This window comes from Pararge aegeria, chromosome 18 (genome assembly GCF_905163445.1).
Source record: "Pararge aegeria chromosome 18, ilParAegt1.1, whole genome shotgun sequence".
Classification (NCBI taxonomy): Eukaryota; Metazoa; Arthropoda; class Insecta; order Lepidoptera; family Nymphalidae; genus Pararge; species Pararge aegeria.
The window spans coordinates 9683831-9696234 of record NC_053197.1 but is presented as its reverse complement, the minus strand read 5'-3'; the positions used below and the strand labels follow the sequence as shown (position 1 = coordinate 9696234).

Sequence of the window (12404 nt, the reverse complement as noted above, 5' to 3'; positions counted from 1 at the left end):
TCGCTTGCGGCACATCTTTGTCGATCGAACAAAAGATCAAGAGCATATTGAGTGAGTGTCATAGATCTCAAATATCGAAAGTTTAAATATCGAATAAAATTATGTGTCATAGAAATAGACAGCAATAAACAGCTCAGGACGTGACAGTGGCTGGACGCTCACGTACAACGAAATATCAATTGTGTCACGTGGCAATTTATATTTTCGCTGAGAGCCCCTCTCTAAAAGATCAATTTCGCGCTTGGACAAGTTTAATGTAAACTTAAGTGCCTAGGGGAGACAGCAAATGAAAGCCGGCCCCGTTGCCTCGACAAACGTCTCTGTTATTGAATTTTTCATTGGTTGTTTCAAGAAATTTGTAAAAAATTTCATTCTTAATGAAGCTTTTATAACCCTAAGGTTTGCTTAAAGTAAATAGCTCGTAGATTGTCTTTGTAAATTGTTCAGCGATTTTATACAAATTCAAGGTTAATTGAAAATATTGTACTTATAATAGAAATACTTTTGAGGTTTATTCAAGCAACTTTTGATTTCTTGGAAAATTAATTTGTTTTGTTATGAAAATGAACTGGATTTCTGTACGAAACTTACCTATTTTTTATCATAAGAAACAAAAAGAGTAATTACGTAAAGATATAGCAAGTAAAAACTAGAGCAATCGTTTTTAACCTACTTTAAACTGAACTCTGTCCAAATTGATCCATCTTCAATAGGTAATTACTAATTATAGATTTGACGGCCGACTGGCGCAGTGGGCAGCGACCCTGCTTTCTGAGTCCAAACCCGTAGGTTCGATTCCCACTACTGGAAAATGTTTGTGTGATGAGCAAGAATGTTTTTCAGTGTCTGGGTGTTTATATGAATATTCTAAGTATACTATTCATGAAAATATTAATCAGTCACCTTAGTACCCATAAAACAAGCTACGCTTACTTTGGGGCTCGATGGCGATGTGTTTATTGTCGTAGTTGTCGTAGTAAATTACTCAAATTACTAATTACGAGTATTATTATAAACTAACTAACTTTTCCGAGTTATGTGTATGTTACATGTTCTTTAAGCAGTTAAAACATCATTTGCTCCTACGGTGAAGGAAATTATCGTGAGGAAACCTGCATGCCTGAGAGTTCTCCATAATGTTCGCAAACGGGTGTAAAGGCACCGAAGTTGATGAATAAACTCGAATAAAACAAGTGCGAAAAGATGTAGCTATCACGGAGCATTTTCTTCGCTTATCATAAAGGATCAAACTCATGTCGGCAGCAGATAACAATTTTTAACACGCATACATCTTCGGAAACTCCGCCGCTTCACTCATCCAGCGGGAAAACTTTGAAACCACACGTATCAAGAAACGCTGTTACTTGAGAAAATTTTCACGAAAGGAAGTTTCATGAATTTATCGAATATGCTGCACTCTAAGGCAAACAAGTTCAGAATACTTCGTATGTTTGGATTGAGATTCTCGTGGGATGGAGTCTGATTGATTTTATATACTCTATTTGCGCACTAAAAAAAGTTACAAAAGCAAGATATCTACTATCCAGAGACTACCTTACGTTTGTGAAACTGTTCACATACGGAATAAAGTAGTTTGTGTCATGGCAAGCTTGAATTGTTAATATATTCCTTTCACAGTTCAGGAATAGATTTATCAAGGGGGGAAATTAAATTGTTATATAATTAATAAAAGAATAGATATAAAATCACAGTGCAATCATTTTTCTTGATTTTTAAAATTGAAATGACAATAAAAGCACAATTATTTTTTTTATATTTTTAAAATAAGAACATTATTTCCCTTCTTTCCATCGAAAATATTTTTGCAGAAAAGAGAAATTGTAATCTCTCTCCTATACCTATACCTTATACCCAATAAAATATAATAAAAGAAGATATAGAGTTGTAAAATGGCTATTGGATAAAAAAAAAAATGAGCGCTTGTAAATGAACTTATGATAAAATAAGGAAACAGAAATTACGTAAAACATACAAATTCAAGGTCTGAATAGATCTAAATATCTATATTCAACTAGATTTTAATTTAATGCAGAACTTCGATAAGGGATTAAACGTTTACCAACATTCATTATTATTCATTCATTTATTTTCCAGAGCGGGTAGCGCTGAAACATTCAAGATACTAGCGAGCATCGATACGTCATGTTACCTAAGTTGTAGTTTGTAATTCAAGTTGGTAACTCTATTTTCAAAATGGGGCAATGGGATGTAAAGTTACATCACTTCACTACCAACATGAATTAGAAACTACAGCTTTGGTAACATGACAGCTCGATTTTTGTTATTATCTTCAATGTTTCGGTGCTGCCGTCTCTAGAAAAATCACAAGATAGCAAGTAAACAAACTTAACTAAGGAGTAAATCTGTCTGTGTTAGGAGTAAAGTGAATCTGTATGTGTTTTCCAATGTCCACAAACACAGACTAACACGTACAAAATGGCAGATTTAAGCTATACTGGATGTAGTTAGTTTACCTGAAAATTTACACTGTGAGTTGCTGATGACAGAATGTCACGGTATCAAAGTAAATTATATTATTTCTTCCACAATTTAACACTTGATTCGGAAAAAACCTATCGCCATCGGTGATAGTCACAAGAAAGAGACTTAAAGAGAATTAAAATAAATATAATTTCTTACAGAGTAGGTACTTTAAATGCTTTTCTTTAATATCGCCATCATCCTATTAATATGCCTCCGCTGGACACAGACCGCCTTTCTAAATGGAGAAACAGTTTAAGAGCACAGACCTACCACGCTACTCCAATGCGGATTGTTGAGCTTTATTAGTATCACTTATTACTTCTCTTAACAACCGGGACTAGCTCAACCCTACGCACAGGGTTGAACAACGTCTTAAGGGCCTGTGCACACCAGGTTTTTTAAACGCACCGTTGACGCCCGTTTGTAGCGATACACAGTCGCGATACGCACGCGAGTCAGACGCAGCTGGTAGACCTATGCACACGGTATAAATTCTAACACGCGTTTGAAACAGGCGCACGTTTGTAATGCTAATGATCCATATAAATCTATGCTCTAAAAGATTCTCTCTTATGAGATGCCTGTGCCAAACAGTAGAATAATAATGAATCTAATAACAAACAGAGTAATAATGAATCTAATAAGAGCATACTGCTTATTACACAGTTTGAAAGCAACAGATGGCACAATTTTTACAAACTTATGTTGATTATCTGCCCTTTATACTATCTGACCGTTTAGGATGTGCATCGTAAATGGAAAAGATTGCCTAAAAATATAAATTCAATTATATCTGTATGATTTACCAGACAAAGCTCTAGAGAAACTATAAGTTTTTCATTTAAAAACAGGTCATCAGACACGATGCAAACGCGCGTTTGTATTTATACAAACGCGCTGGAATATCGCGTTTTGAAGCAGAACTTCGTCAACAGCAGCTAGATGGCGTCCAGCGATAGCTAGTGACGCGTATTTGAATCGATACAAACGCTAAACCAGCAAGCGTGTACATTGATACAAACGGCAAACAAAAGGGTGCCGTCGTCGAAGCATGTTTGTCAAAAGTGCGTCAACGGTGCGTTTGAAAACGTGGTGTGCATAGGCCCCAAACCCACTCTATAATCCTAGATTGGTATAAATAGCTCTAAAAACTAACAGCTATCATCTGTATTGCAAAACCTACAGATAAGCTGGCAACTCTACGGCTGGCGAAAATAAACAAAACAAACATAATTTATCGTCACGTGGCAATTTGGACGACCTTCTAAAATTACTGCTCCATATGTAATCAGCAAACAGCCAGGTGTATTTTCGGCAGACGTTGCCTAAAGTTACGAGGGTATTGCTTACATTAGGAACCATTTTAATGTCAGTTGCGAATATTTTGCACTATCATATACAGCGCAAACATTGGAGTTTTGGGACCCTTATAATGAACCGGTGTTGGTCAGCACAATTAAAGGGCCCCATTTCGGCCGCTGCTAATGGAATTAAATCCAATTAGATTTTAGGGTTACGAGGTGAAGTTTACTGACGCCACACAAATGGCGTCCTGTTACGGCTTGCACCTGCTTAGATTATTTGGTACGATATAAATTTATATAATTTTAAGAGATAAAACTGGTGTAACTCAAATATTTCGATTTAGCGCAATCAATTGATAACTAAAGTAGGTTATGATTACTGAATATATACATATTAGTATGTAATCTAGGTAAACTAGATTTGGAATTAGGTATTTGTGAAATATTAGCTTTATAGCTAAAGTATTGCGTATCTTTTCTGACTAGTTTTTAAACGTTATTCCCATCCAAAACATATGATGAACATTTATAGTCATGGCAGGTACAAAGATAAGGTAGCTACAGGTTAATAACTGTCAAAAAGGATAAGCAATAAGGGGACTGACACTTATATGATATGAAATACCAGTAAAAATAAAGTTCAAGTGACATCAAACTGCTCTTTTACTTATCTGACTAAATTTTCTTTTCTCTTTGAAATAACGTCAATACTTATATGGCCCAATGGGCAGCGATCCTGCATTCTGGGTGGATTCTTAGTGGGAGGCTGTCGGTTCGACTCCCACAACTAGAAAATGATTTTGCGATGAACATGAATATTTTCAATGTCTGGGTGTTTATCTGTAGATATATAATAAGTATTTACGTGTACCCATTACACAAGCTACGCTTACTTCGTAGTATATTAAACATCCTCGCTAACAACTATCTATATTTCTTTATTTTTATTGTAGGTCCATGTGGTGTTTGTATAGAACGCTTTCCGTAGCTAAAACTCTACTTGGAACCTCAACGGAAATGTACCCCTAAAACAAACCTGTGTCCAGCAGTTCCTTTGGTTGAGATGATGATAATGATTGTGGAATCAAAAGGTGGATTTAATGATACATTGGATTACGTCTTTATTTTAGAAAATAGCCCATTATAAAAAACTATTTAAAAAAATCGCCATTTAAAAAAGAGTTACATTATAATTCTAGTCATTACTAACCTACTAACTTATAACTAATATTATTTAATCCGAAAACAGTTTTCTCATAACTTAATCAATGAATTAGAAACCGATAGACCTCTAACCTCCATAATCTCCGAGACCAGTTGTACTCTATCTTAGTAATCATTTATCACGTACGGTATCCTAGTTATTATTAATAAAATGATGTATAACGTTATTTCCCGCACGCCATTCTGCGAAAGATCATTAATCGTTATAATATTCAATGAAGAATTTCTGATAAACTTGTGACCTCCATACCAAAGCCCGTAGTGTAAATTTTCAAGTTTCAAGTGCCGTCACGGTAATCTAACAAATGTTCTTCTCTTATTCTTGAATATTTTTATAGGGTTTTTAAATCATCCCAACATGTGTGTTCAGTATTTTAGAGTTTTTCTTATTCTTATTTATAATATAAAATATATACTAATTTGCGTGCAAAAATGTAACGGGCTTTCTTAGTCTAAGGCTTTCTAGTCTAAGGCCGTCGGTTCGATTCCCACAAATGGAATTTTTTTGCATGATAAACATGAATGTATTTCAGTGTCTGGGTGGTTATAAGTATCTTATAAGTATATATGTATATTATTCATAAAAATATTCAAAATCAAAGTCAAAGTCAAAAATAGCTTTAAGTATAGGTGGCACTTTTGATGCGTACATAAGAATTACACGGTAGTGAGATGATGGCGATAACCACATTCGTAAACTTAAAACTAAAGCTACGTGGGTTCCAAACGCGTCCTGGTCTAAGAAGAAGCCCACAACGAACTTAGCCGGGTGTTTTTTTTTGTTATCACCATCTCACAATGTCATTTTAAATTATTAGAAGCATATTTGTCAGTCGTCATATAATATTTGTCAGTCATCTTAGTAGTCATAACACAGGCTACGCTTGCTTTGGGGTTGGATGGCGATGTGTGTATTGTATGTAGTATTATATTAAAAATAGTTTGATTATGATCGGGCGATGATGATGACGATGATCTAGCTAGATTATCACCTCCTTTACCTTCTAATATTGCTCTGATGTACTGATTAAAAAATTTTATTTACGTCGAGGTTACTATTGATAATTTTTTCATGATATCTCACTGAGATTATTGTTGGCCACTTTAAATATACTCTACCGTTCAACCATGCTTATTATATACTAGCGTACCCAGCCCACTTCGCCGGGCTAGATTTTGCTTTATTTTATTTCAACAAAAAATTACATCATAAAAATTTTAATAAAAGCTGTATTTGACAGTTCAAAAATAAGAGTGCTCCGATCGTCACCAAACATTACAAGATTACTCGCCAGGTCAATCCGGAGATTCCCTGAAAGTTTCATTGAAATCGGTCCAGCCGTTTCGGAGCCTATACGGAACATACCCACACACTTTCTCTTTTATATACATAGATTTATATTGCTTTATGCTTATTATTTATTAATATTATATATTATTTGAACTTTTTTATTTTATCAATGATGGTTATACAATAAATAAATAACCATAATAGATGGATAGCAGGGTTTCCGGGTTCAATTCTCTGCAGAGGCAATTTAGGATTCAATAATTTTTTAATTTATTTATTCCATATAAAGTTCTGTTTCCATCGTCGTATTTATTTAGTATATTTTCTTATTTTAATCGTAAATTCCAAGTCTAGATAAGAATACGATAATAATATTATTATTACGATACAAGACAGAAAACTAGATAATAAAGACGTGAAAAGATAAATGACTTAAGGTTTTTAGAACTATTATGTTAGATACAACAGCAATTATATAACATACCACAACATTGTGACATGGTAGAACTATTTTACCTACTTTTTTTATTATTTATTGTTTTGTTATAATAAATAAATTAAAAAAAAATGAAAGATCACAATAATTATGCAAAAATACGCTAACAATGCCGAGTTGCCTAAGGGGCGGAAATATGAAACGTCGATAGGTTTATTTTTGTACCTATTGGGTTGGAGACTGGTCTCGAGCTCCATTCAAAGTTATATCAAAATGTTAGATACGAGTAACTCTTCGAGCTAGCATTTACTTTGCCCGAAGAATTAGTTTGGCCATTCAACGGCCAGATGATATTAACCTCTTAGATATTTTAACATCACTGCTGTGGCATCGTAATACGATCGATTTTATTTAGTTTCATTTTGGTACGTATCTTATTTAGTTATTAGTATTTGAACAGTGATATTTTTATATCTAAGGCACCTACGTAAATCGAAATAAAAATGGAAAGAAACAAAAACCTTGGTCGTCTCTACACAAAGCTGGATCTCTTGTAGACTGTACACCTTACGTTCTTGTTACGCCTGAGTCCAGCTCCCAGCTCAGCTCTTGATGCTGTCTATCCAACTAGTAGGGGGTCTACCAACGCTGTATTTTTCATTGCGGGGTCACCCAAATGTCAATTACACCTCTAAATATTTAATCAAACGCTCCCGTCTTTATGGGCTAATTTTAACATTGAAATAAAATAAAATAAGAATATAAATAATTTCATATATTATTACGTTCCATATTAAATTATATACGTCGGCACTCGTATTTTTTTTTCGAATTTATGGGACAGAGGCCAGTTAAAGTGGCAAATAATATAATATTATTAATTTAAGGAGATTAGAAAGTCATTTTTATTGTGTCACACCGCCTTTGTGTTTCGCTATGAGTGGATGAAATGTACCAAAATTATCTTATCGCACATATGCACGAAAGCTTACTCTAGTGCTCGAAGTTGTACGAAACCAAATTTCGACCTCATATGATTGGTAGGTACAGACTGAAATCGCTAAAATATATCGGTGACGTATCTGCAATCTCATTCGCTATCGATAAAATAGCCACCAATGTTTATCTGCTTTTACTTATAGGTATACTATAAATTACTTCATTTACAAACTCCTGACATTTCTCGTCGTGTGTTAGCAACATAAGGACGCAACGAATTTCAAAATGGTTGCGGCTGATCCCGAGGCAGTGAATAGTTCGAAACTGGAAGATGTGGGAACGGAAAATTATTCCTTGAAAATTTTTCAATCTACATTGAACTTGTTAGCTCATATACTCATTGGTATTGTAGTAGGAATTTCCATACTATTTGCGTTCAGGAATGGATTACCGACGAATAATATGACGAATCTGCATATCGTTTTGTGTGTTATTGGAGTGAGTATATTTGGAATTTAAATTACAGTCAAGGATTGAATTAAAGGTTTTAAATTAGATTTTTTTATTTTAAATTACGTATTTTAAAAAGTACCTTAAGTTTAAAATTATAGTAACCACCAATTATAGATCTGAAAATGTATTTCATTAAATACTTAATTTTACTCATGAGATGATAATTAACTCTTCTTATTCAGAATGAAGATGGTAGATTATGATGATAATAATAATAATGACAGTTGGAACAAAAGGGTTCTTTTCCACTCTTTTGGTAACGGAACTTTAAAATTAACGACGCAATACTATTTTAGCTATACAAGTTAAGTAAGTGTAACTGCAAACGTACTTTTTATAAAGTACGAAGCGGTGATAGCCCAGTGGGTAGGACTTCGACTTTATTTTCGGGGGCGAGTTCGAATTTCAGCGCGCACCTCTAACTTTTCTTAGTTATGTGCATTTCAAGCATTCAAATATAACTTGCTTCAACGGTGAAGTGAGGAAACCAGCATACCTAAGAGTTCTTTAAATGTTCTCAAAGGTGTGTGAAGTCCATCAATCCACACTGGGCTAGCTTGGTGGACTACGGTCTTAACCCCTTCTCATTTTGGGAGGAGACCCGTGCCCTGTAGTGGGCCGGTAATGGGTTGATATGATGATGATGAATGTATGAAAGAAATTATTATTCAATATGAAAATTAATATTCCGTACCTTCATTTATTTTCAGTACCAATTATTGATGGCCGAAGGAATTCTTGCACTCTGCCCTTACAACAGTTGGACTGCTGGATTGAGATTGGTTGACAAGAGAAGAACACACACAATTCTACAGATCCTGGGTTCAGTGCTAGCTATTGTTGGTAGCATTCTCAAAAGTCTGGACAAGAGTACTAACTGGAATACTCTACATGGTAAATTTGGTGAGTTACACGAATCTTCAATATTTAATTAACTTTGAAGTAATAATTGGAGATTTTTAAAAGTTTTAGTTGATACCTACCACCTATTCATAACTTGCGCAGGTCGTTTATAGTGATTTATTAAAACATTTTGTGCACATTATGTCTACTGTGTGATAATATATATTTGTAAAAATGAATTGATGTTCGTTAGTCTCACTAAAACTCGAGAACGTCTGACCCATTTGGCTAATTTTGGACTTTCAATATTTGTAGAAGTCTTGGAACGATTAAACTGTGAGAAAAATACAAAACCGATATAAATACCAACATAATTCTTTGGTACGTGTGTTTGTCACCAAACTTCTCCTAAACAGCTGGACTGATTTTCATCAAATTTTGTGTGATTCCGGTATGGTTTAAAAATACAATTGGATCAGTTAGGTAGCGCTGCTTTATGTGGCAGCATGTCATCTGCCGGGTCCGCTAGTAATAAATAATATAGTAAATATAAAAGGCTGTTCATAACTACGGCCTTCTAAATATTAATTAATATAATGATATTTTCTAATAAAGAAAACCAGTTGCATTTTTTACATTAGGTAATTAAAAATCCGAGTAGTCTAACAGTTTATATATTTTATAATTCAATAATACTTATATTTTAAAGGTATCGTTACCAAAATTATAAAAACTAAACCCCATGCGCGACTTTGTCTGTCTGTCACAACTTCATATTTAGCTCCCTGGGCGCTTGCTACCATCACTGAAAACAATATTGAGTGCTGAAACTAGGTCTTTCTAAAACAAATGATTTCTAAATTTTGATTTTGGAACAGTTTTTAAATTTCTTTCGTTTATTTCCAGCTCTGGTAGCAATGGTCTTCACTACAGTGAGTCTAGTTAACGGACTAACGTCACTTTACGCATATGAATTACGTAAATGCGTGCCGGGGAACTTCTCCAAAATTCCCCACATCGTCTTCGGCGTAGTTGCATTTGTTGCATCTTTGATCGCACTCTGCTACGGATTCGACTATGGATTTTTCAAAAACTGGACTGCGAACGCAGGCCCACCTTTTGGGTTTGCTTATGCTATAATGGCGATGTCCGCGGCATTCACCTTCATTATAATCGTCAACCCAATGATTACCGCATTAAATAAAACTGTTCGAATGTGCAAATGATAAATTGATAGCTCTTAAAATGTCGAATCTCAAAGTTCATACAAATACTTATTGCAGCTTTTGTGTTCAAAATCGCTTTAAATATAATAGTTATCATATTATCAACCATGTTATATACAGCGTATCCCTGTAATCTGAATTACGTAAATTAACTTCAGTAATATATAATGTAGTATACTCTAGTATTTAAGTTAAAAAGGTTCATTCATTGTTAACTATATATAAAGTATTATTATTAAGTAACAATAAATTAATATTATTTATTGCATTGTGTTTTCGCATTCGTAACTGCTTTTAAGTCTACCAACGCACTTGCCTAGGCCGAAACCACCCACTAGCCGAAAGGATACTATATCAGCACAGTGAAAAGTAGCCACCGACGAGCTTTACGATAAGGATTTGTCAGTAGGGTGGCATATATAGTAGTCGAGGCCGAAACTGGCCAAAAACTTTGTCTGCTCGTGTGGAAGGTTTCGCCCGAAGTCACGTAAAAACATATTAGTGGCTTGGGTTCAATCATAGAAATTTGTTGTACCCCTAAACGGTTATCACCGTTACCACCTGGTCAGATTTCAGTCAAGGGCTAACTTGTAATCGAATAGTAAGAAAAATGGAATATTGGAACCTTCCACTCATAATGTCACAAAACTTACCACTACGCCAAAAATGTCGTCAATATTCAAAAGAACCTACATTCGCATATCGAGCAAACTCGTTCGGAAACGACGAAGCGATCACTAAAACACCTTATCTTTATGGCATCTGAAGCTAAAGGAAACTGCAGAGAAGAGTAATAGCCCCGATACGCACATTCTGAAATAGAGTATTGTTGCCTTTGCTAATGTACCCTGTGATAAATGCGACTGAGGCGAAAGCCAGAAGTAATCAGAGAGAGTAGATATGTGGAGCTTTTCTAATATTGATAGGATTTGATGTGGGGATCTATAGATCTGTAGGTAGGTAGGTAGGAGTAGGTCTTAAGTCGGTTAATCAATAAAATGTTAGGTATACTGTCAGCCTTGGAAAGAAGCAGGCGTTAGGTTTGCGGAATTACGAAAAAGCAAGGGGTTCTTCTGTACGGTGTAATTTATATTTTTTTCAATCTATAACTTCACACCAAACACACGGATAGTACATTTGCTCTAAGCAAATTAAGCTAAGTTTTTATTGCCCATTGTTACCCGTAACCTGGTAAATCTAACTTTCGTTGGAAAACAAATTGAAGCTGTAAAGTGACAAAATCTCACTTCAAGTAATATCATCGATACTCTTAAGTTATATAAATTTTATAATCTTAAAGAAATAGCTATAATTAGTGTAATCCAAAAATTAGGTTATGTAATTTGATTATGTAAGTCCCTTACATAATCAAGTTTTTATATAAAAAAAGTCTCTACACGACTTTGAGAATATTATGAAGATGAAGCCAATGCTTAGTGGACAATACTATTATGCAGCAATATTTAATATTGATGATTATCATTATTTTTCAATAGGTTACCTTTCTGTCTCTCTTTCCTGGAATGGAAATAATTTAGCTAATCATAATAGTAATGTAGAAGAAGAAGAAGAAGAAGAAAAAGTCTTTATTGCACATACAAATATAAAACCAGGTTAACAAAAAAACGATAATATACATATGCACAAAGGCGGTCTTATCGCTTGAAGCGATCTCCTCCAGACAACCTTTGGTTGAAGAAACATATTAGAGAAAACGGGATAGTGCAATACTTAAATTGTGCTAATTATAAACATTACATACTAATACTACATATATATAGTAAAAACATATATATTTATATATATGTATATAAATATCAATATACATTTATATATCAATATATAAACTTAAATACATATTACTATTTAAACATACACATAAAATACATAGATATTTTGCTACATACTAGACAGGGTCTTTTAACCGCGATTTAAAGATGTTTAATGATTTGGACTGTCTTATATCCCTTGGCAGCTCATTCCATAAATTAACCACCTTTACCGTAAAAGAATTGCCATACGCCAATGAACGACTAGCAGGAACGTGTAACAAGCTGTCATTATTAGCTCGCAGATTTAAGTGAACATTGCTAGCAAGAAAGGTATACATGACGATAATCTGG

General features: G+C 34.2%; 1 protein-coding gene across 1 annotated transcript; it reads left to right on the top strand.

The window, feature by feature from the left end:
* The first annotated feature begins 7945 nt into the window (after nucleotides 1–7945).
* On the top strand, nucleotides 7946–10493 carry LOC120631504. Its single transcript, XM_039901120.1, has 3 exons — nucleotides 7946–8197; nucleotides 8923–9115; nucleotides 9962–10493. Exons 1-3 carry the CDS (start codon nucleotides 7985–7987, stop codon nucleotides 10279–10281), a joined length of 726 nt encoding a protein of 241 aa, XP_039757054.1. The 5' UTR covers nucleotides 7946–7984; the 3' UTR covers nucleotides 10282–10493.
* The last annotated feature ends 1911 nt before the right edge of the window (nucleotides 10494–12404 follow it).